This window comes from Odocoileus virginianus, chromosome 27 (genome assembly GCF_023699985.2).
Source record: "Odocoileus virginianus isolate 20LAN1187 ecotype Illinois chromosome 27, Ovbor_1.2, whole genome shotgun sequence".
NCBI lineage: Eukaryota > Metazoa > Chordata > Mammalia > Artiodactyla > Cervidae > Odocoileus > Odocoileus virginianus.
In genome coordinates this window covers 2,682,215-2,705,678 of record NC_069700.1, presented here as the reverse complement: position 1 = coordinate 2,705,678, position 23,464 = coordinate 2,682,215, and the positions used below count along the sequence as shown (strand labels likewise).

Genomic DNA, 23,464 nt, shown 5'->3' with positions numbered 1-23,464 from the left:
TCGGGTCATAGAACTCTGATGGTTTCTGGGGTTTGGAAATATTCTTTGGGCTAAGCTCACCGCACCTTGAATGGGCTGAAGATTTCCTTTATAAAGTATTTGGAAGAATCTGCCCTGGACAACCTGTCAAGTGAATGTTCCAGCTACTCCCTGATGGGCCAAATGTTCATGTGGAATGTTTAGCCACATATTCTATTTGTGGCTACAAGTCAGACTGTGTGTGTGCATGCTCAGTTGCTCAGCCGTGTTCAACTCTTTGTGATCCCATGGACTGTCCATGGGATTCTCCAGGCAAGAATACTGGTGGGATGCCTTTCCCTCCTCCAATATGTCAGACTATCGATGGAGTAAAAGGAGGAAGAATTCTGAAACCACGCCTTTCAAGTGCACGGTCAAGATGAGTTCGTCTACTGTCAAATATTCTTTTTCATCCTCCAATGATAAGTTCAGTATCTCCCACATAAAACCGCAAGGCAAGGCGAAGGGACCTTCACCGGATCCCACTTTGGGGGAGGAGACAGCAGTGTGGAGTGGTGTGTCTGAGTGTTTGTACCGGGGTGGGCCGCACTTTTCCCCACCCACGTGCACACCCCGGCCAGCAGGAACTTGAACTACGTACTTGCTCGAGAGGTCCACGGCCAGAGGGTTGGGCGGAGGGATGATGAGGCCCACGGAGGGCACGAGCATGTCCACGCCGCCCGGGCCGGTCACGTACCACTTGCTCCGCTCATTGCTGTCCTTCAGGATGCATTCGTCCCCTTTGTGGACAATTTTCTGCAAGGCAAGCAGCACCGTGCTGTGGCTTGATCCACAGGCCCACATTTTTATCTTTTCGCTCAAAAAACAGAAGCAGCCGCAAGGACCACATGCAAAGTGTTTCAGCTTTGAAACACTTAATTTCTCCTCCATTCAAGCTGACCTTGACACAACCCAACAGGACTGATGCTTTAAATTCAACAGGTGAGTCTACAAGGTATGTCTGAAGGGAATTAGGAGGAGTGACTTTCCAGGAGACAGCCGGGGGGTCCTCCGGAGAAGTGATAAATCCTTTTATAAAGCAAAAACTCACCCCCTGACTTCTCCACACTTGTGAGCTTTTGTTTCATATAGTAGATTTCAGTGTGTGGGCATCACATCTCATTCATTTGTTAAAATTTTTAAATAAAAACAAAAAATTTCTGGTATCAGGTCCCCAGAAAAACAACTTTCTAAATTAAGTCCAGCATCTAAATTGCTTCTTTTCTAAATTAACTAGATAGCTTCTTAAAATGGGTACTTAAATTATGACATCTATAATTATTAACGTAACAAGTCTGACAAGTAGGTATTTTGATCTCCATTTCGATTTCTTTCTTCTCTCCAGCCAAGTTCTAAAACCATTTCTGCATGGTAGAATAAACTCCATTGTTTTATAACGTTCATCTCACCAGCTAGTCACATTTTTATTTATTAAGTCCTCCATAATTTTTATAAGAAAATAGAGTTGTGGGAATTTCATGAAAACTTGCGAAAATGGAGTCATCTTTCCATAGAAATGTTTGTATTGATGGTAGAACCTGCAGAACTGATGTGTCCATTTAATACATAAAATCCGCAATGACGTTCCCTTTACATGCAGCATAATGGCCATGTATCTTGTTTGCTTTTAACCTCAGAAGTCCTAAGCCTTAAAACAGAATTAGAATAATTTAAAAATACCTATTGTCCTACTTATTGATAATTATCACATGATTCAGAACAAAATCACTCCATTCTTTCAACAGCTTCCCCTTTGTATACAAAAGAAAGACATTTACTAGAGTGTTTCCCAAAACCTAAATTCAGTTCTGCTCTCTCGATGGACAGAAATCCATCCATAGAGAAAGGGAAAACTTTCGCAGCATTCTGAGTAACAGCACACACCTGGTCCTGTTTGTAGTCGCAGAGAGCCCTGAGAATAATGGGTTTATTGCTTCTGTAGTCCGGGTTACGAGGTTTCAGCTGCACAATCTTCTTGGACTTGTTCACCAAGTTCTGCACCTGGCGCTTGTATTCAAGGATTTTCTCCCGTTCTTTCTGCAATTGCAAATAAAATCATCCTTAAACATAGATACTCTCTGAAAATTAGGTGAGATCTTGAAAGGACATTCCTATAGCTATCATGACAATACAAATTAGACCCCACAGTAGTTGCATTAGCTGTAAAAAGCCACCCATTCCTTCGTGTGCAGGGACCATGGGTATCTTTCATAAGAAGCCACTACAGAGACAACACAGCCATGAATTAGGGGAGCAGGAAAGCATATCACTGTGTGAGGACGCTGCTGATAACATGTGACATATGCTTTTCCAAAGGGATCTTCATGTTAAGTCATCCGTGCTCTCTCCAGGTTTGTCTAGAGCAATGGTAACTACTGAAGCAGAAGCAATCTGCAAGAGTAGCTAAGCATGCAGAGAAATGGATTTGAGAAAAGCCACGCTGAAGACAAGGTTTGCTTGAGCTTGGAGCACTCACTGCTCTGCAGAACAATACAAATCCAAACAGCAGTCTGAATTGCATTGGTGGGTGCGTTTATTTTATTCCCCGGAAAGCGCCTGCATCTGAGACGCTACCTCCAGCTCCTTGATCTGCTCCAGCAGGCGCTGCAGGGGTGTGCTCTTGTCACAAGGGTACTTCTTCCTGATGGAGTCTTGGAGACCCTTCAAGTAGGCTTCCGTCGACTGAGCCTCTTCAAAAAACTGTGAAGGACGGGGGTGACTCCATGTCAGTGAAAAGCAACTGAACAGGCAGCATCACCTAGTACTTCACCTTGCAGGAGTATCTTCCCTACGAGTCTATCTGACAGGTGGTTAAAGGAAAAGATGGGAGCAGAAACTTACAGGAGAGCCCGAGACTATCTGAAAGACTGGTGACCCGTCTGTGCTCCTCTAAGCTAAACCCCAACGAATAGTGTTTATGCAATATTGTAAATACTGTTTTCAGGGCTTTCTCAAACACATTCAAAAGAGAAGGCATTAAGACCCAAAAGACAGTTAAATGGTTACTAAGGATAAAAACCTGAAAGTAGGCAGCGTTTTCTTTGAGATGAACATCAATGCATTTGGTGATCTGAAGGATCCAGCTCCACTGGGTCTGCAGGGTGTCCATGTAGGCCTGAAACAAGAGAATAGCAATCGTCTCTCCACCACTCAGCCGTAGAGAGGCATCTGTCAACCCACAGATGGGTGAGCCTCAAGGAAAAGTATGAAGCAGTTTTTAAAACCTAATTCCAAATCAAGTAGAGTTTTTTTCTAAAAACTGAAACTAGAATCTCCCAACAGGAACCTTTTGGTATGGTAGAAATTAAATTTTAAGGCCAATTTTGGAAATTCCCTGGTGGTCCAATGGTTAGGACTTGGCGCTTTCACTGTTGCGGCCCCAGGTTCAATCCCTGGTCAGGGAACTAAGATCCTGTAAGCTGTACAGTCAAAAAAAAAGACCTAGTGTTAACAAGTGGGTATCCTTACAAGTATTAGTTAAAATATTCATCCCAATGACATAGCTTCTGACCAATCAAAACAGACCAGTCAGAACAAGGATAAAGCAGGGGCATCCAGTCCTATTCCGGAGAAGGCAATGGCACCCCGCTCCAGTACTCTTGCCTGGAAAATCCCACGGACAGAGGAGCCTGGTGGGCTGCAGTCCATGGGGTCGTGAAGAGTCAGACACGACTGAGCGACTTCACTTTCACTTTTCACTGTCATGCATTGGAGAAGGAAATGGCAACCCACTCCAGTGTTCTTGCCTGGAGAATCCCAGGGACGGGGAGCCTGGTGGGCTGCCGTCTATGGGGTCGCACAGAGTCAGACACGACTGATGCGACTTAGCAGCAGCAAGTCCTATTCCTGTTCAGCTGTTAGATCATGGGGAGGTCCAAGGAGAAGGAGCAGGACCCTATGGTCCGTGCCCCCCCCACCCATGTCCTCAACCTGCCTTTTGTCTGTGGAAAAACTCTAGCCAAAGAATGAGCTTAATCAGAGAAGTGAGAAAATGCAGAAACAAAGGAGTACAGTCCAACATGACTAAACGTTAATAGTTTGGTCATTAAGCAAAGTCAAGGATCTTTAGTTCCTCCTCAAGGGCTATATCCTGTGAGTCGTCCTGTCCATACGGAGACTTCCCAGGTGGAAGAAGTTATCTACATGATGACTAGACTGTAGCCATGACGTAAGCTGCCGCAATTTGAGAACTGGCCTCAAATAAGTGTGAACAAACCGATCCTGAAACTAGAGACTAACTACTTAAAAGCATCAACATGACACCAATCATCACTGCATGACTAATTTTGAGATGACTGTCAGAGCTGACTCTGCTATTTCTGCACATAGCCCTTCCCACCGTTCATAAAAGCTCTTGCCCACTGATTGTCAGTAGAGGGAGTCAGCCTTTGGACAAGGAGTCTGCCTTGAGCACATCCCACAGATCACAGTCTAGGGCAGAAGTCAGCAAACTACAGCTCAAGGGCCATATCCGGCCCACTACTTGCATTTATAAATAAAGTTTTATTGGCAAACAGCCACATTCGTTCAGTTACATGTTGCTACAGTTGCTTTCACACCACAATGGTAGAGTTAATTTCAACCAAGACTAAATGGCCTGTCAGACTAAAATATCATTTGATTCTTTCCAGAAAGTTTGCCAATCCCTGGTCTAGGGTGTTGATAAACTTGCCATGGCTTTGCAATGGGCAAAAACTGCTCATTTGTATAGTCTTTTGTTTTTTGGATAGTCTTATTTTTCGAAGTGTCCCCTTCCTTCCCCTGATAAAAATGTAAATCTCATGAAACCCACCTCAATTTTATCTGAAGCTGGATGCTGATTGAGGATGAGTTGGTCACTTTCTTGTTTAAGCTTATTGAGTTCTTTCTCCTTAACTTCCAGCTGACTCATGCGTATCTGCAAATGAAAGAAAAGCAAATCCATTAGAGCAAGGCACCGGCAGCTTCCCACCCCTCCCACCGTCCTCAGAGGAATCAAATACAAAACTGCATCTTGGAAATGAACAATGCCAGAGAACTGCGTGATGTGTTCTCAAGAAGCGTAGCATTGTTAAGACCAGAAAGGACGCCTGAGATCCAGTATGCGTCTGAGGCCAGACCGGTGACACATCTCCGAATTCACACAGGTGATGTGACAGTCACAACACACACTTGTGGTCCAGTCCCTAGGTCGTGTCCAGGTCTCTGTGACCCCATGGACTGTAGCCCGCCAGGCTCCTCTGTTTATGGGATTCTCCAGGCAAGGGTACTGAAGTGGGTTGCCATTTCCTTCTCCAGGGGACCTTCCCGACCCAGGGATCGAACCCCGGTCCCCTGCTTTGCAGGCAGATTCTTTGCCACTGAGCCACCTGGGAAGCCCCCAACACATACTGAGACTGTGTACTTCTCAGGTCTAAGCCACCACGTTCTCGGGCCACACTTGGGGATACCGGACTGAACTAGCTCACTCCTCTGTCTACTGTCTTCTGAGATGCTAAGCACCGCACTGCCCGCCTTAAGTCACTGGAAAGCCTTCAGAAAGAAAGGGTTTTTCACGGTCTCTCCACCGAGGCTGAACGACAGGTGGCCGATTAAATGATGACAAACGCGTCCATCGCCACCCCGCGACTCCCGGGGGCTCACCGAGAAGGCCTCCTGCTTCTGAGCGATGTTGGTGTTCCTGTCACTCCAGTCATAGAGCAGCTCCTCCTCCTCACAGTCGTTGATCCACATGATCTCGCGGGACGTGGCCTGGATGATGTTCTGCAGCTGCCGCAGGTGGTCCATCCTCTCGAAGGATGCTTTCTGCACAGGACAGTCAGAGCAGCGTTAGGACAACAAGATGCAGATGAATGCAGCTCCCTGAAGGTTTCACAGATAAACCCTGGCTGGTTCCTTTTACAACAAAAATCCCAAGAATCAGTCAAATGCTAATCTCTTGCATTCAGTGATCAGCTGGGAGGTGGAAAGGACCCACCCAAACTTAGGAACAAGGGGACAATTTTAGATTCAATCAACTAGCTTGATCCAGATGGGTCTCGATTCATACACTGATGTTTGGCTTCACTAATTAGTTTTGGACTATAAAGAGAAAACAGATTCTTAAAAAGATAAATCAAGCTCTTTCTGCCCTCTCCAGTGTCCCGGAAATTCAAGGTGTCATCACCTTGGAAAATAGCTGTGTCGCCACTAGCCATGTTATTTAACTAGTATCATTGCCAACAGGGAAACACTAGAAAAGTGAAGACAGGATGATACAAAAATAGGCAGAAGAACAGAAATATCTCTTTTTACGAGTCAAGGAATTGATTCAGCTTGTCATAAAATGGTAATGATGGTCTGGTAAACCTCTCTCTAAAGAAAACAAGTCTTATTTTTGCTTACATTTTATAAAAAGGCTGCAGTTCACAAGTGGAAAAGCTTCATGGCTTTAAACATGGAAGTGTTTAACAAGGGCTATTGACGGGACCCTTCAACTTGCAAATAGAATAGCCTTAAGTACTGTCTTTAGAAAAAAATATTTTAAAACTCCCTTGTAAAGAAAACACAGCAGCAGAAATGAAATTGGCATCTGCAAGTCCCTCATATACTTCCAGGTACTTTCAGAGTCTTTAGGGATAGCGCCAAGCAGGTGCTTTAATCCCCAGGTCCACATTTATGAAACCGAACTGCACCGAACAAGAGCTGTCAGAAATAAGTCGTCTTACCAGTAGGTTTTCATACTCCTCCTCCAACTGGTAGATTGCAGATTTCTCCCGCTAGAAGAAGACCAACAACAAGTTAATTATTTAATTCCCCCTGAGAGTTTACATAGAAAGAACAGCCCTTCTAAACCTCCTTCTGTCAAACACATACTAACTTCCGATTCCCCAGTAGCAAGAAGTAGCTGCTCTATGGAAACTTTTACCCACAGGGACCTTTCCCAGTCAGTCTGGAGGCAAAGTCCACTGGCCTGGTGGTGGCACCTCTACAAAGTTAAGGGCTCATCACTGTCACTTACAGACTCGCTGTTACACAAACTTTTAAAAGTTTGAAAATATCATTTAGTACTCCTCAGAACTTAGAGAAAAGAGGGAGAGACCTGATCAGATACTCAGGTAGACGAGAGTAGGTTAAAACAAACAAAAAAAAAGCGTGGAAGAAGTAAGGATGAGCATCTCGGGCTAAGAACAAAAGTCAGTGATGTAAATGGTACAAATGAACTTATCAATGAAGTAGAAACAGACTATATATAGACAACAGACTGCGGCTGCCAGCAGGGAGTGGGGTCGGGGGGTGGACTGAGGGTTTCGATCAGCAGACATAAACTAGTATATACAGGACGGATAGACAAGTTCCTACTGTATAGCACAGGGAACTGTGTTCAATATCCTGTGATAAATCATCGTGGAAAAGAATGTGAAAAATAATGTACACATGTGTAACTGAATCACTTTGCTGCACAGCAGACATTAACCACAACATCGCAAATGAACTACACTTCAATATTCAAAACAATGCCCAACGGCCAAGATAAAAAAAAAAATTCCCAGTCTATCAGGGAAGAAATCACAGACTCATGTCTGAGCCCAAACTGCCTGGGGTGGTGTAACTACAGCACCCTCAGCACACCATTGGAAGCCTCTAATAAGGCAGAGTTCCGAAGTACCAGGTCGGCTTTGATCTTGTCCAGCTGCCAGCGGTAGTCCCCGATGGCGTTGTGGATGCTCCTGTGGCTGCTGATGTGCTGCTCCACCGAAGCCAGGTCCACGCCCCAGGTCATCATGTCCATCTCCGCCTGCCACGGGAGACACAGGGGGCCCTTCATTTCCGATTCCCTCATCTACAGTACCCCCAGCGGCCAGGTGGCCGCGGGGCGTGTGAAGCTTGCACTCAGATACAAATGAAGCTGTAAATAATCAATATTTTTGAAACCAAAAAAAAAAAGTTTGTAAAGGCTTGGGAATCCCAAACAGCTCATGGGGATTGCCCAATACAGTAAAAGTTGGGGGTTCCCTCAACTTATCTACCCCCATCTCAAGATGGGCTGAGCAGAGACAATTCTGTAATGAGATCCTTGAAACCTAGACCATATGCTCTGAAGGAAAAAAAAAAAAAATCTACCTGTGCATGTCCAAGTGACCTGTGTATATATACAGCTGTGAGTGCAGATCTATGTATGACACAATGTGATAAGATACTGACAGAGGTTTGTATATTCAGTTGTTTTTAAATGTGCATCAAAAATAGTTCATTAAGCTCAATCAAGTACTACTTCCCAAGCTCAACAGTTGACCTAAGACAATTTTTCATTGTTTATTTCTTTAACTTGTTTTGAATAATGCAGTTGTTGACTCTTTAAATCCAGAATTTAGCACTGCCTTTGGGTTGCAAAACTCTCCCTGGCCCATTTCAAAGAGAAGTGACAATATACATCCAACACCTTCAGTTCAATGAATATTGGCGATATTAAGATTATGGATTTATGTTAGCTTTCTAAAAATTAAACCTAACTTTCTAATTTGCATCCCCATTACTTCAATTATGAGTGCCAAATAATAAGAATCAAACATATTATTTCACAAGCTGCACACTGGGGCGAGTCTACTATCATCTCATCTTTCTTTGGCATGAGCTCATGTAAATTGCCAAATCTCTCGGACATGGGGAGGGCAAACATTCCAGAACGGTAATGCAGCAGGAACAACACACGCTGTTCTGAGCCACATCCATGTTCTCATGTAGTTGATGAGCCTTCAGAAAAGGCAGCCCACCAGACAACTGTAAGTCACCCAGGATTCTGACCTTTCCCTCCCGGGGCTCCCTTCAACTTGAAAGCAAAAACAAGCGAGTGTACCAGGAAGTTAATGAAATGACCGACCCCGCCTTCATCACCAGCCAGGTGTGCAATATCTGCCCTGTTCATCAGCAGAAACACAAATCAGGGGAGCAAGACCGTGGCCCGGGAGTTGTGTGACTGTGTGCCGATTGTGCTGCTGGAGACACCTCTCACTTATCAGCCGGCCCTGCGGCTCAGTCCCCCGGGAGTCACAGGAAGAATGCAGGCGTGGAGGAAGCAGGGACAAGAGGAACGGGCCGGAGAACCTCAGGGCAAACCGGCAGTAAGGGATAAAACAGCTCGCAGTTCCTTTGAAACCCTCATCAATTGCATCTATTAGAAGATGCCCCCCTCCTCACCAGAATGGAAAATTGAGTCCATGTGATAATGCTATTTTCCAAAATTTGAAAATGCTGAGCCTTGGGGCTTCCCTGGTGTTTCAGTGGTAAAGAATTTGCCAGCCCCTGGGTTGGGAATATTCCCCAGAGAAGGAAATGGCAACCTACTCCAGTATTCTTGCCTGGGAAATCCCATGGACAGAGGAGTCTGTCAGATTACAGTCCATGGGGTCACAAAGAGTCGGACACAAGTTATCGACTAAACAAAAATGTTGAGCCTTGGCCTACTTTTAAACTATTGTTTTAGCTTGAATATTTTATACTGAACTTGTCTAGAGGATACCATGCTAAGTCACTAAAAAATTTATTGTACTGTAAGGAGAGTGTAGACATTTTGTTAATCAAAATGCTATGTTTACAGATTAAAAAAAAAAAAGTTGAGCCTTTGCTACAAAAGATTCTCACAAAGCTACACCCAACATGAGTTCAGAAAGTGACGAAGTATGAGCTGTCATTTTATAGAACTGTCATAGTGACTAAGAAGAAATGAGAGGGTCTGCTGTTTTAGAAGTCATCTGGTTCAAAGGTTGTTTCACCTAATGTCACTGATCCTCCCGACACAGTCCAGGCTCCAGGAGCTCTGCCCAGCCTTCTCTGCTGGCTCCATCCCATAGGGACGGGCGTGCCCACCCCCCTCCCCAGTCCTATCTGAGCATGGTTTTATTACAGCTCAAACCCAGCTATCAACCCCACACTGCTCTGCATAGAAATGTGGCACTTGGGTATATATATACATATATCTTTTTTTTCTTCAATAATCTCCCCGTTCAGGGTTATGGGACACAACTTTGGAACCCTCATTTTCTGGAATGGAATCAACACATACAACAACACACGTCAGAAATGTGTGTTCAAAGATTTAAAGGGAGTTGGGAAACCTGCAGATAGGTTTATATTTACGTTTCTGGAATTACAACTTTGCTCTTCTATAAGCCCCACCTTCTTGTAAGAGTGTTACAAAGTCTTTGTAAGACATGGGAGAAAAGGTTAACTGAATGAATGAATGACTGTTTAGTCCCATAAGCCCTCACACTTGCGAAAGAACACCCACAAAATAGATTGAGAAACGTCAGAACCACTACCAGACTGGTCCAAGAACAAGTCATAAAACCACTCTTTCTGACAACCGCGATCACCCCTCTGCACTACCGATCGTTCTAACACGCCCACCTTCTCAAGAGAAGGACGGTTCATTAGGATTGGTTCTCACTATAAAATTCCCATCTACATGATGATGGCACATTCCTCCTGCCACCTGTTCATTACAGCCCCTAATTACTACATAAAACAACAAAACAATCATTAGCGATGAAAAATCCTTTGTAGAAACTCCAGTTCTTGGGGCTCAGCACATCGGGTGCCAGGATCTCACTTCGCTCCCACATCAGTGATGTCACGCTTGCCCAAGACGCCTGACACTTCAAAAATACAAGGTGAAACAACCCCTGAGCCCAAACCGGAAGACCCAGTTTCCCTGCCTGGCAGCTCCTCCAATTGCTTGCCATTTTATTTTATTTTTTTTTGCTTGCCATTTTAAATGAACCTCCACACGTTCTCCTTCTTTCTCTTAAGGAAACACCTGATGAGCTCAGGGAATGAAGTGTTTTTAGCCCATAAACTCCCATAACAGATGTTCCGGCAAGAACTAGATTTTCACAATGTAGCAATTCAATCATACCTGTTAAATATTACTCGAGTGATAAAGTATGGTTGTAAAGCCATGAGGCTGGTTCCCTAAGCCACATGAGGAAGGAGAAAAAAAAAATCCCTGGAGTTTCATCTCTTTCTAAATAAAAGCCGTCATTCCAAAATAAAAGCCGGTGAGAGAAGGGGCCGGACGCCGGGCGGCGACCCCCTCCCGCTGGAAGCCGCTTACCCTCTGCTGCCTCATCCACCCCAGGCACTCGCTGGTGAGGCGCTTGGTGAACTCGTCCCAGCCGGAGCCGCTGTGGCAGGTGTACCCTCCGCCGCCCTTGGAGCTGGCCCGGCGGACGCGGGGCGCGCTGATGGCTTTGTACAGGGCTCGCATCTGCTCCTGCAGCTGCAGCAGCCTGAGAGGAGAGGGGCCCGTCACAGCGCCGCAGGAAGACAGCCCGAGACCGTCCCGGCAACCGGCGCCTCTGGGGCCCACGCACGCTCTTTCCCTACGACTTCCTCTCTTTCATGATTTTCTCTCTTTCGTCTGCGCTGCGTCTGCACGGCTGCAGGGGCTTTTCTCTCGTGGCAGAGAGTGAGGGCTGCTCTTCGTGGCAACGCGGGGGCTTCTCACAGGCTCTAGGGCGCCGGGCAGGCTTCACTAGCGGCAGCTCCCAGCTCCTGGGCACAGGCTCAGGAGAATCAGCACGGGCTTAGCTGCTCTGAGACATGTGGGATCTTCCCGCCTCAAACCCTCATCTCCTGCACTGGAAGGTGGATTCTCTGAGCCACCAAGGAAGCCCACAAATAGTTTATAGGCTTTTTAAAAATATATATATACCTTAGTCACAGACAAAACCTTAAGTATTCCGCTGCTCCAAGCCTGAAGCATCACAGTAAGGGTAACTGCCTTTGCCCAACCTGGTAGCATCTTTTACTTTCTCACGAGTTCCAGCCCGGGGATCTCCTAGGACCCCACGCACTGAATACCATGATCACAAAAAATCAGACTACACACCTCTGCAGTCAACGGCATCTTCAACTCTATGAGTCTCATTGCTCTATGCAATAAACTTAGCTGGACTCTGTTTTATTCATTCTTTTAAAAACATTTATTCACTTGGCTGCAGCAGGTCTCAGCTGCAGCACGCAGGATCTTCGATCTTCATTGCGGGGTGAACTCTTACTTGGGGCACGTGGACCCTAGTTCCCTGACCAGGGATGCCACCCAGGCCCCCAGCAGTGGGAGCGCCCAATCTTAGCTGCTGGGACACCAGGGAAGTCCTCAACTTAATCTCAGACTCAAAAGTCAGCAACCGCTCAAAGGCTTTTGTTGCCCCCTAAGTGGAAGCACAGTGAACATCTCACAGCAAACTCAACTCTTCAAAAGGAGCACACCTCCTGGGCAGGTCTGTTTAATTCACTGCTTGGCAGCTTCGTGATTCCACAAAAGATGAAGGTAGTGGGTTTAGGTGATTTGTATTAGAGACCCAAAAAAGGGGTGAAGTTATCAAGCAAGGGAGCCTTTCCCAGAGAACGTCTGTGCTTCCCTCAAGGGAAGACCTGGGTCAGGGGACTGAGTGCAACTCCTGCAGGTCTGCAGGCCTGTCTGCGCCACGCTCACTCTGCGGACAATACCTTTTCTTTCTCTCTTCTTAAAAAATGTCTGTTTGGCTTCGCTGTGTCTTAGCTGGCACTCGGTTGTGGCATTCAGGATGTTTTTAGTCACCACGTGTGGGACATTTAGTTGCAGCACGTGGGATCTAGTTCCCTGACCAGGGATCGAACCTGGGCCCCTTGCATTGGCAGCAGGGGGAGGCTTAGCCACTGGACCGCCAGGGAAGTCCCCGCAGTACCTTTTCTGATAAGCATCACAGGGCTGGCCCATCTGCCGCATCTCTCTGATCAAGCTATCGGTAATTTCCATCTGATCGTTGGCCTGGGCGAAACACTCGTCCAGCTCCCTGCTCCGGGCCAGCTGAATTCCATCTCCATACTTCAGTTCCTGCAAGAAAGAAGTCATATGACGGGAGCACACAATACTGGAAAGAAAAGCTACATGTGTGTTAACTGGAAGTGAAAGTTTCTGCTATAAACTTAAATAAGTACCCCCCATTCCATGTAACTGCAAAAAAACCTTCAATTGAAAATTATCTTATTAATTTGAAGAAACTGTCTGCAATGCAGGAGACCTGGGTTCAATCCCTGGGTCGGGAAGATCCTCTGGAGAAGGGAATGGCTACCTACTCTTCTTGCCTGGGGAATTCCATGGAGAGAGGAGCCTGGCAGGCTACAGTCCATGTGGTCAAAAACAGTTAGACACAACTAAGGGACTTTCATTGTCACAAACCAAAATTGTAGACTGTATTTTAAAGTCTGAGAGGCCTTTAAAAGCACATCCAAAGATTGCTAATCTCGCCCTTGCTTCAGTGTTAAATGCCTATCTTTCTTATTTACACAAGACATTCATCTAACTGGAATTCTGCAGTGCTGAGAGTCCTGTACCATTATGCCAGATAAGATCTTTCTTTTTTAACACACAAACTGAGTTTTTCCTGCATCTTGTGGGAAATAACTTTTCAGTTCTTAGAAAGCTGTCTGGTTGGTTGTATTGAACTAGTGACTTTTCTGGCTTTGATGACGAGTGATACTTAGTGAAACGCCACTTTTGGAGGGAGCTGAGTGATGGGCACTCAGGTAAAATCACGGATCTCTTGACTGCTACACCTGATTCAGTGAGATCCGACGCTATCTCAGTAACGTCAAGGAGCATGAGGCCTTCACCAATGTTACCATCGCCCCTCAATTTTTAATTGCTCATTTTCCCATACTGTGTAATGTTTCTCCTGTAGAACTGTTTTCACAAGATGGTAAACTTTCCTGAAAAAATGACATTAAATTGATGGTGTACATCACAATCCATGACAACCCAGTGACATAAACACATCAGGGTGCATCTCTAGGAAAAGAAAGTGTTACCAAATCACACAAATGACCACAGGTGATCGCAATCCCAAAAGGGTGGCGATCCACAGACTACAAATTTGTTGGGAAAACAGTGTGACCCATGGTTAAATCAACACCGCAGGTAGCTGGGGAAGTCTGTTCTGAGACAAAGCATTGCTACATGCTAAGGATGTGAAGGAGGTGAGGGATGAGACTGCAGAGGTCTACGCGTCCATGTCAGCACGAGCAAGCCCAGGGACGGCTCTGAGCGGGGAATGGAGCTTACGGGCTGCACGATGAGCTCCGCCCTCATCAGGCAGTCGGAGCAGTTCTGCAGGAGCTCCTGGATCGTGTTCTGGTTCTGGTGCCTGGACATCGTTCCCGTTTGACTGCAGAGAAATCACAGAGAAGGCAGGTGGTAAAGGTTGTTCTTTTCCATCTTGAAAGACTGTAAACTTTCAGAAAAGATGCAAAAACGCTTCACCCAGGTCTCCCAGTTGTTCACACGGGCTGGGTCTCTGGGTCCCGTATGCTGTTCCAGGAGATGCAGGTGTGATCCCTGGGTCAGGAAGATCCCCTGGCAACCCACTCCAGTATTCTTGCCTGGGGAATTCCACGGACAGAGGAACCTGGTGGGCTACGGTCCATGGAGTTGCAAAAGAGCTGGACACAACTGAATGACTAAACAACAAATGATACATCTTTCTGAGCCATTTGAGAACCATCATGCTCCTTTATCCCAAAAGGTTTCAGCACGTTTTTCCTAAGAATAAAGGCATTCAAATATATAACCACAGCAGAATCATCAAAATCAGGACATTTAAAACTGAAGGGACACCATTTTCTAATCTACAGAACATTTTCAAATTGTATTAATGAGCCCAGTAATGTTCTTCACACCACTTTTTTTTCCCCACCCAGGTCTAAGATCTAATTGGGCTTCCCTGGTGGCTCAGAACGTAAAGAATCAGCCTGCAATGCGGCAGACCTAGGTTCAATCCCTGGGTCGGGAAGATCCCCTGGAGGAGGGCATGGCAACCCACTCCAGTGTTCTTGCCTGGAGAAACTCCATGGACAGAGGAGCCTGCTGGGCTACAGTCCATGGGGTGGCAAAGAGCTGGACATGACTGAGCGACTAAGCACAGCACAAGATCTAATCTGGAGATAGTCTTTTGAGTCGTGGAAAAGCATTTCTAGCATCTTCTCTGTCACTCATCCCACGTCAATGCCACCAAAAGTCCCTCTGGAAAAGGGGGCTTCAGCCCAGAGCTGCAGGGCTTCCCTGACCAGTCTGTGAGGGCACTTGTAGGAGATGAAAGAAAAGCTTATTCTGCAAAAATATTTTCGGCAATCATAGAAAAAGACAATAATGGTAAAAAAAAGAAAAAATGGGGTGAAGAAAGTGATGGCAAGCTTAAGTATCTTTAATGCAAAAACAAGGCACTTTTCCTTTCAAGATGACTGTGGAATATTATCCTGTACGACGATGCTCAGCCACAAGCGTGTGGCATGTGCAGCACTTTACTGGAAGACAAGTGGCGGAAACCTTGAAACAAGGGTGGTGTTTAAGGAGAATGCTGTAGATATCCTACACTGTAAAAAATATTTTATTTGTTATTCATTTGTTTGGCCGTGTAAGGTCTTAATTGCACATGTGAATTCCTAGTTGCGGCCTTCCCAGACAGGCATTGAACCTCCACCCCCTGCATTGGGAGCCCAGTCTTAGCCACTGGACCACAAAGGAAGTCCCAGATATTCTATATTTTAAAGAAAGAAATTAAAGAAATTCAGTCTGTTCCAGATATCCATTAAAAGAGTCATCTATAATAAACCAAGTCTTATTTTAATTTGCCCAGATACCTTATGCCACATCACAGACCACTACGGCTTAGCTTAAGAGAGATTTAAAGCCCACTAAATTCTTACTGTTCAGGAAAGACTTTCTGAGTGTCCTACAAGAAACCTGAGCTCCTCCCAGCGTTCAAAGCCACCAGTCAGGCCAGCCCAAGCTTTCAGATAAAACTGACGCCGGCTCAATATACTAGACTTTCTTTTATGTGTGTCTGTGTCGGAAAGGGTGTCTGTGCATTTTAAAGGAAGAATTTCACCATTTAAAAAAAAAAAAAACCTTTGAAAAGCACAGGCTGTACTAGGCAGAGATGGGGTAAGGTCACAAGAATGTGGGATGCTCCCCCTCCATTCCTGATTCTGCCTCATCTCACATCCAAGAGGCACTTTCTCTCACTGCCACCCGTTGGCAGCCCATCCCTGTCAGCCGGGCTCCCGACATGCCAGCACCCGCTGAGAGTGCGTGGGTGAGAAACCAGCTCCCCTGGGAACCGGTGCCAGGTGGGGCCAGGGCTGCTCCAGGCAGGCTGGGCACCGCCCACCCAACAAAAGCAGGGCACCCCACCCTCCCCGCATGAATGCCGCCCTTCTCCGCCTCCCACTCAGAATCAGGCAGGAAACCTGGCACACCTCTGGGATTGCTGAGATATAAACAGGACTCCATCCCTTGTCAAAACCTGTGCAAAATTCCAATTGACTTAGAACACTTTCCAAAAGGCACCTATTGTAGTAGGGAGGAAAGAGCTTCAGCAGACAAAGAGAAACATTAAGAAGCACAGAAACGTCACTGAGAGACGGAGGATGGGTAGGCAATTAGGGAGGTCCTGTGAATTACATTTGTTTTCCCAGCTGAAGAGGCATGAGAGGACCTTTCTTCTGAAACATTGGGTCATTCTGATCTAGGCCTGGGTTCAGAGGGTGATTCCCACAAAGAATGCCAATCCCTCCCACACAGACAGGGCGCTCTCAGCGCAGTGCAAAGTCAGAGTTTCTTCAATGACTTAATAATGTGTGCGACTATAAAAACTAGCACAGTGAGCTCCTAGGCAGGTGCCGATGGGGACGCTGGGTGAGGGAAGGGCTTGGCCAAAATGTTCGCTTGGGTTTTTCCATATCGTAAAAAATTAGAATATTAAACATTAAAAAAATAAAAAAGAAGCAGAGAGGCCAAACTTGTGAATGAAGGTCTCTAAGTGTATATGCAAATCTTTTTCGGCCTTGCCTCGGGGCACGTGAGATCTTAGTTCTGGGACCGAGGATCGAAATCATGCCCCTTGCAGCGTAGGCACTGAGTCCTAACCACTGGGCCGCCAGGCAAGTCCCTATAAGGTCTTTTTAAAGTGACTTTATGCCACTAGATTCCTTTGACAACAAAATAAACTCATCAGCTCTCTTACCCAACTACTAGAGCAGTTAGTTACACGACATTTAGAGGAAAAGCAATTAAATGTTGGTTTAAAATATTGTGAACTTGCACTTAAAAAAAACAGTAACTCCATAGTCTATTAATAATACTAAAAAGAATTCTTCATGTTTTACTAAAAGACATGCTTATGTTCACTATACACACCCTTGACAGCCGCTAAAACCCTCTGTGTTTGCTTTGGCAGGTCAGGAAATAGATTAACAGCTGTCGTGCACAAAAATCTAATCTCTTTAAAAGTATAAAAAAGAAAAATGAAAAGCTAAACTGTAAGCACAGTGTAATGAAGAGCCTTTGGTACTGGGACTGGTCTATAGGAAAGTATGATCTGATGAAGCAAATCTTCTCTTAGACACACCCTGTCAAGACTGGTCCTTAAAGCAAGACCTACAGATCCCGTCTGTCTTCTGTAAAATCTCACTTCAGTCGGAACAGCTTTGGGAAACACCATCAAAATGAGAGGGGAGGAAGGGAGACCCAGGCCCCCTGAGGTTTACTGATGAGGAAAGAGAATCCACCTTCACATTTCAGCCGTCCTGTTTCCGCCCAGTGAGGGACCCACACAGAGCTGGCTGTACTTAAATCTAGGAGGCTGTGTCTGCTCAGAGGATTCTGACTCACCAGACACCCAGATGCTTCTCAAGACTGGACCCTTAAGCAGAGGAGCCAGGAGAGCTTGCTTCAGGGAACACCGCTGGTTTTTTGTCATTCAAAATTTGTAAAGTCAAAAACATTTTTTCACATAATTTTAGATCTTTTTTAGTTAATATCTGAAATGTTTTAGATCTCAGTTAATTCATCTGTTAGGCTAGATTCTATCTAAAATTTCCTTAGCTCATTTGTTCTTTAACTTTATTTTATGAAGCCAACAAATGCACTACTCCTATTGAAAATAATTCAGAAGTCTATGTTCTGTTTAAAGATAATAAAGTTTCCTCTTCATATAGTGCATTTTGGGAAAAAGCGAAATTCCATCAGACAGGAAGAAATCACCTTTAAGTAAATACTTATTTAACAAGCACATAAGGACTTTATAAATCCCTAGCCTCAAAGAAATTTTCAGAACCAGTACAAACTGGTGTTAGGGGTGCAGAGATTTTAAACCATATTAGGAATTGAACTAAAGACGTCAAAGTTCAATTTTTAAGTTTTATTTCAGTGACAGGGAGGATGAAGGATGTCATGCAAAAAAAAAAAAAAAGAGAGAGAAAAAAAAGAAACTCATCTGGGTCAAATCAATAAAAAAATAATTGTGACCAAAATTAACAGCTTGTCTTGAAAAAAATAACATGTGTCCTTAAAAGTTTTTAACATCTCTGAAATCCTTTTTATCTTCAAACTCACAAAGACAAATGATTCATACAACAAAGGGCCTGCCTACACTTTTTTGGAAAGTCCTTCCTAAAACTTGTTTAAACAAGTAAAGGTTGCAGCAGGTTTACATAAAGCTCCCTTCATCAGAGGCTAAATGGAAAACATGGTCAGGATTTTTATCCAAGTGGGCCACATGAAAGCATAACCGGTATTATAGAGCTTTCTGTTTTATTTTACTACCTACAAATAACAGTCATTTCTTAAAAAAAAAAAAAAAGATTCCAAAATTAACTGTGAAGTCATTAGTTTAGCACTTTTCCCAAGATTATAGGAAAAAAATACGAGAAAAATATTTTGAAAAGGGGCGTGCAACATTACAAGATTAAGACCTTTTTTTGATACTTCGTTTTATAAAAGTCTTTTACAGCCTTTCATGCTGTTCATTAGACACTTGACCGGAGCCCCCGCTCTGTATTTCTTCTTGTGTATATATTTTCTCTCCCATTTGGTTCCTTCTTTCGTTTCTTCCTCGTTCGCTCTGTCTCTCTCTCCTTTTTATTCATTCCACCAACACAGGACCCCGGCCATGTGCCAGAAACGATGTCTTATGTGTATTCAGATTCACAGAATAGTGACCTTGGAAAAACTCAATAAATATTTGATGGAAATTATGATGATTACGTAATGCTCTTGAAACTTACTTTCATTAACATGGACTTAAAGTCTATTTGCTTAGCTCCTTACAAGGTTCAAAACACGTTCCATACATTACCTTATTTGAGTTTCTTTAAAAGAGCTTAACTAAAAAGAAAAACATCCATGGAGGTTGTTTTTTAAAAAATTGCTTACTTCATCTAAGGAAAACACCCTACCTTTAAGACTCACTAAACACATGTCAGTGGAAATATCACGTATCATGAGTTACACTCCCAGGGCTGCGGCCAGCATGCACAGAGCTTCCTGGCACATCTCTGCCCCCATTCTGCACGAGTTATTTACACACCTGTCTGGCCTGCTCCTGGAGAGCAAAGTCCCACATCTCAGCCACTTTCAACTCCTACAGGCGCGGACAACAAAGGGCTGTGTACACAGAAGATCTCTAATGCATGTTTGTTTGGTTCAGGAAAGGGGAAGAAAAACAAAGGCGACTCAAAGGCTGGTATTTCCAAAGAGCCATCAGGTAGCGCATTTACCTCACCCGAATAGTGGGCAAAAAATATTTTTCTTTTCCTATCAATTTTAGAAAGAAGGCTTCCTCTGAGCCTTCATTTTGTCCTCACCCAGAATCTTCGGAATCAGTGCTCTAATCAAGGCCCACTTCCTCCCCAAGCTTACTATTTTCACAGTTTGTTGGTGAAAGGTGGGGGCGGGGCGGGGAGGGCAACCCCATCACAGATCATTAACTTCAGAAAAGAGTTTGGGGGCCACCCCTGCTCAGCGGCTTCCGGCAGGACAGCCTGTGACTTGGAGCAAGTTAGTTAGACTGGAGGGGCCTGAGGTTTCTGCAGGATCACAGCCACCTCCCGGGGCTGGCCTGATGCTTAGAGGAGGAGCCCCCGACAGCCCCGAGGAAACGAAATCCTCCTGCTGGGTCGCCCTTACACGGGAGCAGCGGCTGCTGTCCTGAAATGATTCTCAGATTTCCCTTTGATTTTTCACTTTGTGGTTTTGGCCCCAATTTATAATCTTGAACTTTGCCCAGTTCTTAATTTTAAGGATATCTTGCAGCAAATTGAGGGTAGAGTGAGAAGCAAAAAAAAAAAAAACAAGAAATGATGACTGAGTATTAAGTGTGAGGCATTTCAGACTTTTTCAACTAATTTTTAATTCCTAAAATTATCTATAAGATCTAAAATAAAATTTGAGACACTTCAAAGAGAGTGATACATTTTAACTGCATGAAAGACATTTTTTGAAAGGATCAGGAAAATATGTTTTCTTTTCCTGTATTAAGTAGGGATGAGTGTTTGACCCTTAAAAATTCAAAGCCAAAATAGGGATTTGTATTTTGAATTCTGTCCCTATATGAAAACTTACATTCCTTCTGATGTCTGTAAAAAATTGTTTTAAAAAGTCATGTAGAAGTTATCTAGTTATCCACCAAGAAGTGAAAAAATTGAAGTTGTTAGTCTCTCAGCTATGTCTGACTCTTTACCACCCCATGTCAAGACTCTGAATTCCAAGCAAAAGCTTAGACCTATGGGCTACAGCCTCCCACTTCTGGGTCATTATCTCCATGAAATCCAGATTTCGCATTCCTGGGGTCTCTGAAGGTCCTGGATCCTCCCCAGCCCAGGGTGTTGGTGTTAAGGTGCCCGTGACGATGGGGCATGCTGGCATTTTACGAGATGCTGTCTCTCGGAATCCCGGGGTCTGTAGGGCGGTGGTTTCCACATCAGAACCACACCTGCCCATTTTCCCAGGATTGCAAGAGAGAGACAGAGAAAAGCAGAGGGCGGGGAGCAGAGCCCCAGGCACCAAGGCCTCAGGACTCTGCCACTCCTTCCAGAACCTCTGAGAAGTCTGGAAAGACTGGTTGGCTGAGAGTTAGACTCCCCAAGACACACCCAAGCCCTCCTGGGATCCACCCCAAGAAGTCAGCGTGGAGGCATCAGCACTTTTTGTCTTTCCCAGGACACTTCAGCCACCTGAACAACAATGAAATTATGCCCATATTTAGAGAAAAAATTAACTACTTGTTGGAAGCTGTTCTGTAGATCTGCCCAGCAATTAGTGGGCTTAACTGCATTCCTCCGCAGATGGAAACTCTACAGGAGTGTGAATGAAAGAACACACTGGTTACCAAATACATCCCAGGAATGCAACAATTTAAAAAGAAGTGAAAACTCATTGGATAAAGCGTTTACAAGGAAAAGAGATGTTAAAAGTTTGATCTTTTCTTGAGCCATGGTGGTATACTGGACTCAAAGGCAGCTTAACTACTAACTCGCTGTGTGACCTAGGCCAAGTCATCTAACGACGTTAACCTCAGTTTTCCATCTGTGAAATGGGAAGTTTGTCGTGAGGCTTGAGATAACAATATCGTGGGTGTTTGCCCTGTGATGATGTAACTACTATTAACCCAGGTCTGATATTTGTATCAAATATATTACTTAAACTTAATCACTATGTAAGTGGTATCATCTGCCTTATATGAAGCGACACTGAATCTTACTTTGCCATCGTTTCCCAGAAAAACATTTAGAATGACCGTTCTATGAGTCACCCACCCCTGAGCCTGTTTTCTCAGATTCTCCCCTGCCTCTCTGATCCAACTCTCAGCTGAAGCTGCCACTCCGTCATATCCACCTCCTGTCCCACTGCCACCAAACTGGACCAGACTTTCATCACCTCCCCCCTTCACCGGTACAACTGCTTCCTTAAGGCAACCCCCACCCCCCGAAACAGTGCTGCCATGAAAACAGTCCTAGAGCGCTCTGGGAAGGTCTCATCTCCCTGCTCCTTCAACGGAGATCTTGACTGGCTTGGATGAAACCTGACGTGGGTCTCCTGTGCCTACCCAAACCCCCCACCACGGAGTCAAGGTCTCCCAGGCTCTGTCCCAGCAGAGCCTCCTCCTTACCTCTTTACTATTTCCCCACTTCAGCAAATGCTCCATCAGGAGACCACCACTCTCTAGCCCTTGAACTTGCTCCCGGTTTTCCACCTCTCACATTTTTCTCCTGTTCTTCCCTCCCGCTGGAGCACTCTCTGCCCACCTGTCCTTACCAGCTGAAATTCCCCAAAGTCCAATTCAACTGCTGCCTTAATAATCAAGTCTTCCAAGTGCCGCCAATACAGATGCTATCATGTCCCTTATGAAGCCTGAGTCACCGGCGCCCCTCCGGTGTAACAGAGTACTTATGTCCTTATCTTCCCTTAAGGAGCATCTGCTCCCTTCCAGAAGGCTTTGTATCTCCACCTTTGAATCTGCCTGACACCTAACACACAGCAGAAGCCCAGGAAGTATTGGCTGAGGGGACAAATACATGCACTCGAGCTTTCATCCTGGAAGGACAGGCCTGTCCAGTCTCCTACACTTCAGCGCCCAGCCTGAAGGTACAAGAGGGCAGAGGGCAGGCGGACGAGCCCTGAGTGGACTCTGGGATTCGGGGCAAGTCTTAATCTCTTTGTCTCTCAAGTGGGAAAGTGAGGTTTATGTCCTCCCCAGCATCCCCTTCCCACTCTAAAATTAAATGTAAATATGCCTGTTTCATCTCATGCTAAGAAACAGGCTTCTTTTAAAAGGTAGTTTAAAATAGGTATCAAAAAAATAAAACAAAATAAAATAGCTATCAAGTAGGGAGGCTTCCCTTCCCTCAGACAGTAAAGAATCCGCCTGCAATGCCTGGAGAACCCCACGGACAGAGGAGCCTGGCAGGCTCCAGTCCATGGGGTCGCGAAGAGTCAGACAGAACAGAGCGACTGAGCGCAGCGCAGCAGTGACCACACACGTTCCGGTTTGGAAGTCGCTGAGTTCTGGAGAAAAGCATTACCGTTTTATGCACATTTTTCTGTGGCTTAGTGAGTGTGAAGTGAAAGCCGCTCAGACGTGTCCGACTCTTTGCAACGCCATGGACTACACAGTCCATGGAATTCCCCAGGCCAGATGGAGTGGGTAGCCGTTCCCTCCTCCAGGGGATCTTCCCAACCCAGGGAACGAACCCAGGCCTCCCGCACGGCGGGCGGAGTCTTCACCAGGAAAACCTTAGTGACCGTGTTTGGCTGGCAATCCTCCTACAAATTCCACACTTTCATCAGCAGAAGATCTAACTGGAGGACTTGGTTACTGGGCCACTAAATCTCACTACAGATTTGTGATTTTTACAGGAGAACGACTAGAGCAATTCTGCCTTCATTGAAAATAGTAACGTCCTACACTGGAAAAATCCAGTGTTTAAATTTTCAAAAATAAACATCTGTAATTATTAAACATGTAATATGCACTAAACTTGATAATATTAAGTTAGAGCAGCAGAAGTAAATAAAGTCGTTGCAGATTCCATGCAGTCTAAAACAAAGATGAAAAAGACAACGAGGGAAGGAGGGATTGTCAGAGTGAGAACAGTCAGGTCCTAAACAGTG

At 45.1% G+C, this 23,464-nt stretch overlaps 1 protein-coding gene and 1 non-coding gene across 3 annotated transcripts in view; one reads left to right on the top strand and one right to left on the bottom strand.

Annotated features, from left to right (window-relative positions):
* The window catches only part of DSP (desmoplakin), a 43,475-nt gene that overhangs the window by 17,027 nt on the left and 2,984 nt on the right, over positions 1-23,464 (bottom strand). For both annotated transcript variants that reach the window (XM_070457007.1, XM_070457008.1), the window contains exons 2-12: positions 14,081-14,183; positions 12,705-12,853; positions 11,090-11,264; positions 7,646-7,774; positions 6,705-6,755; positions 5,641-5,802; positions 4,811-4,915; positions 3,038-3,133; positions 2,593-2,718; positions 1,903-2,055; positions 620-774 (exon numbers count right to left, since the gene is read on the bottom strand). In XM_070457007.1, coding sequence (XP_070313108.1) covers positions 620-774; positions 1,903-2,055; positions 2,593-2,718; positions 3,038-3,133; positions 4,811-4,915; positions 5,641-5,802; positions 6,705-6,755; positions 7,646-7,774; positions 11,090-11,264; positions 12,705-12,853; positions 14,081-14,183 — 1,404 coding nt within the window. The remainder of the gene's footprint in view (positions 1-619; positions 775-1,902; positions 2,056-2,592; positions 2,719-3,037; positions 3,134-4,810; positions 4,916-5,640; positions 5,803-6,704; positions 6,756-7,645; positions 7,775-11,089; positions 11,265-12,704; positions 12,854-14,080; positions 14,184-23,464) is intronic.
* TRNAE-UUC (transfer RNA glutamic acid (anticodon UUC)) lies at positions 3,350-3,422 on the top strand. Its single transcript has one exon. It is a non-coding gene; the product is annotated as a tRNA-Glu (tRNA).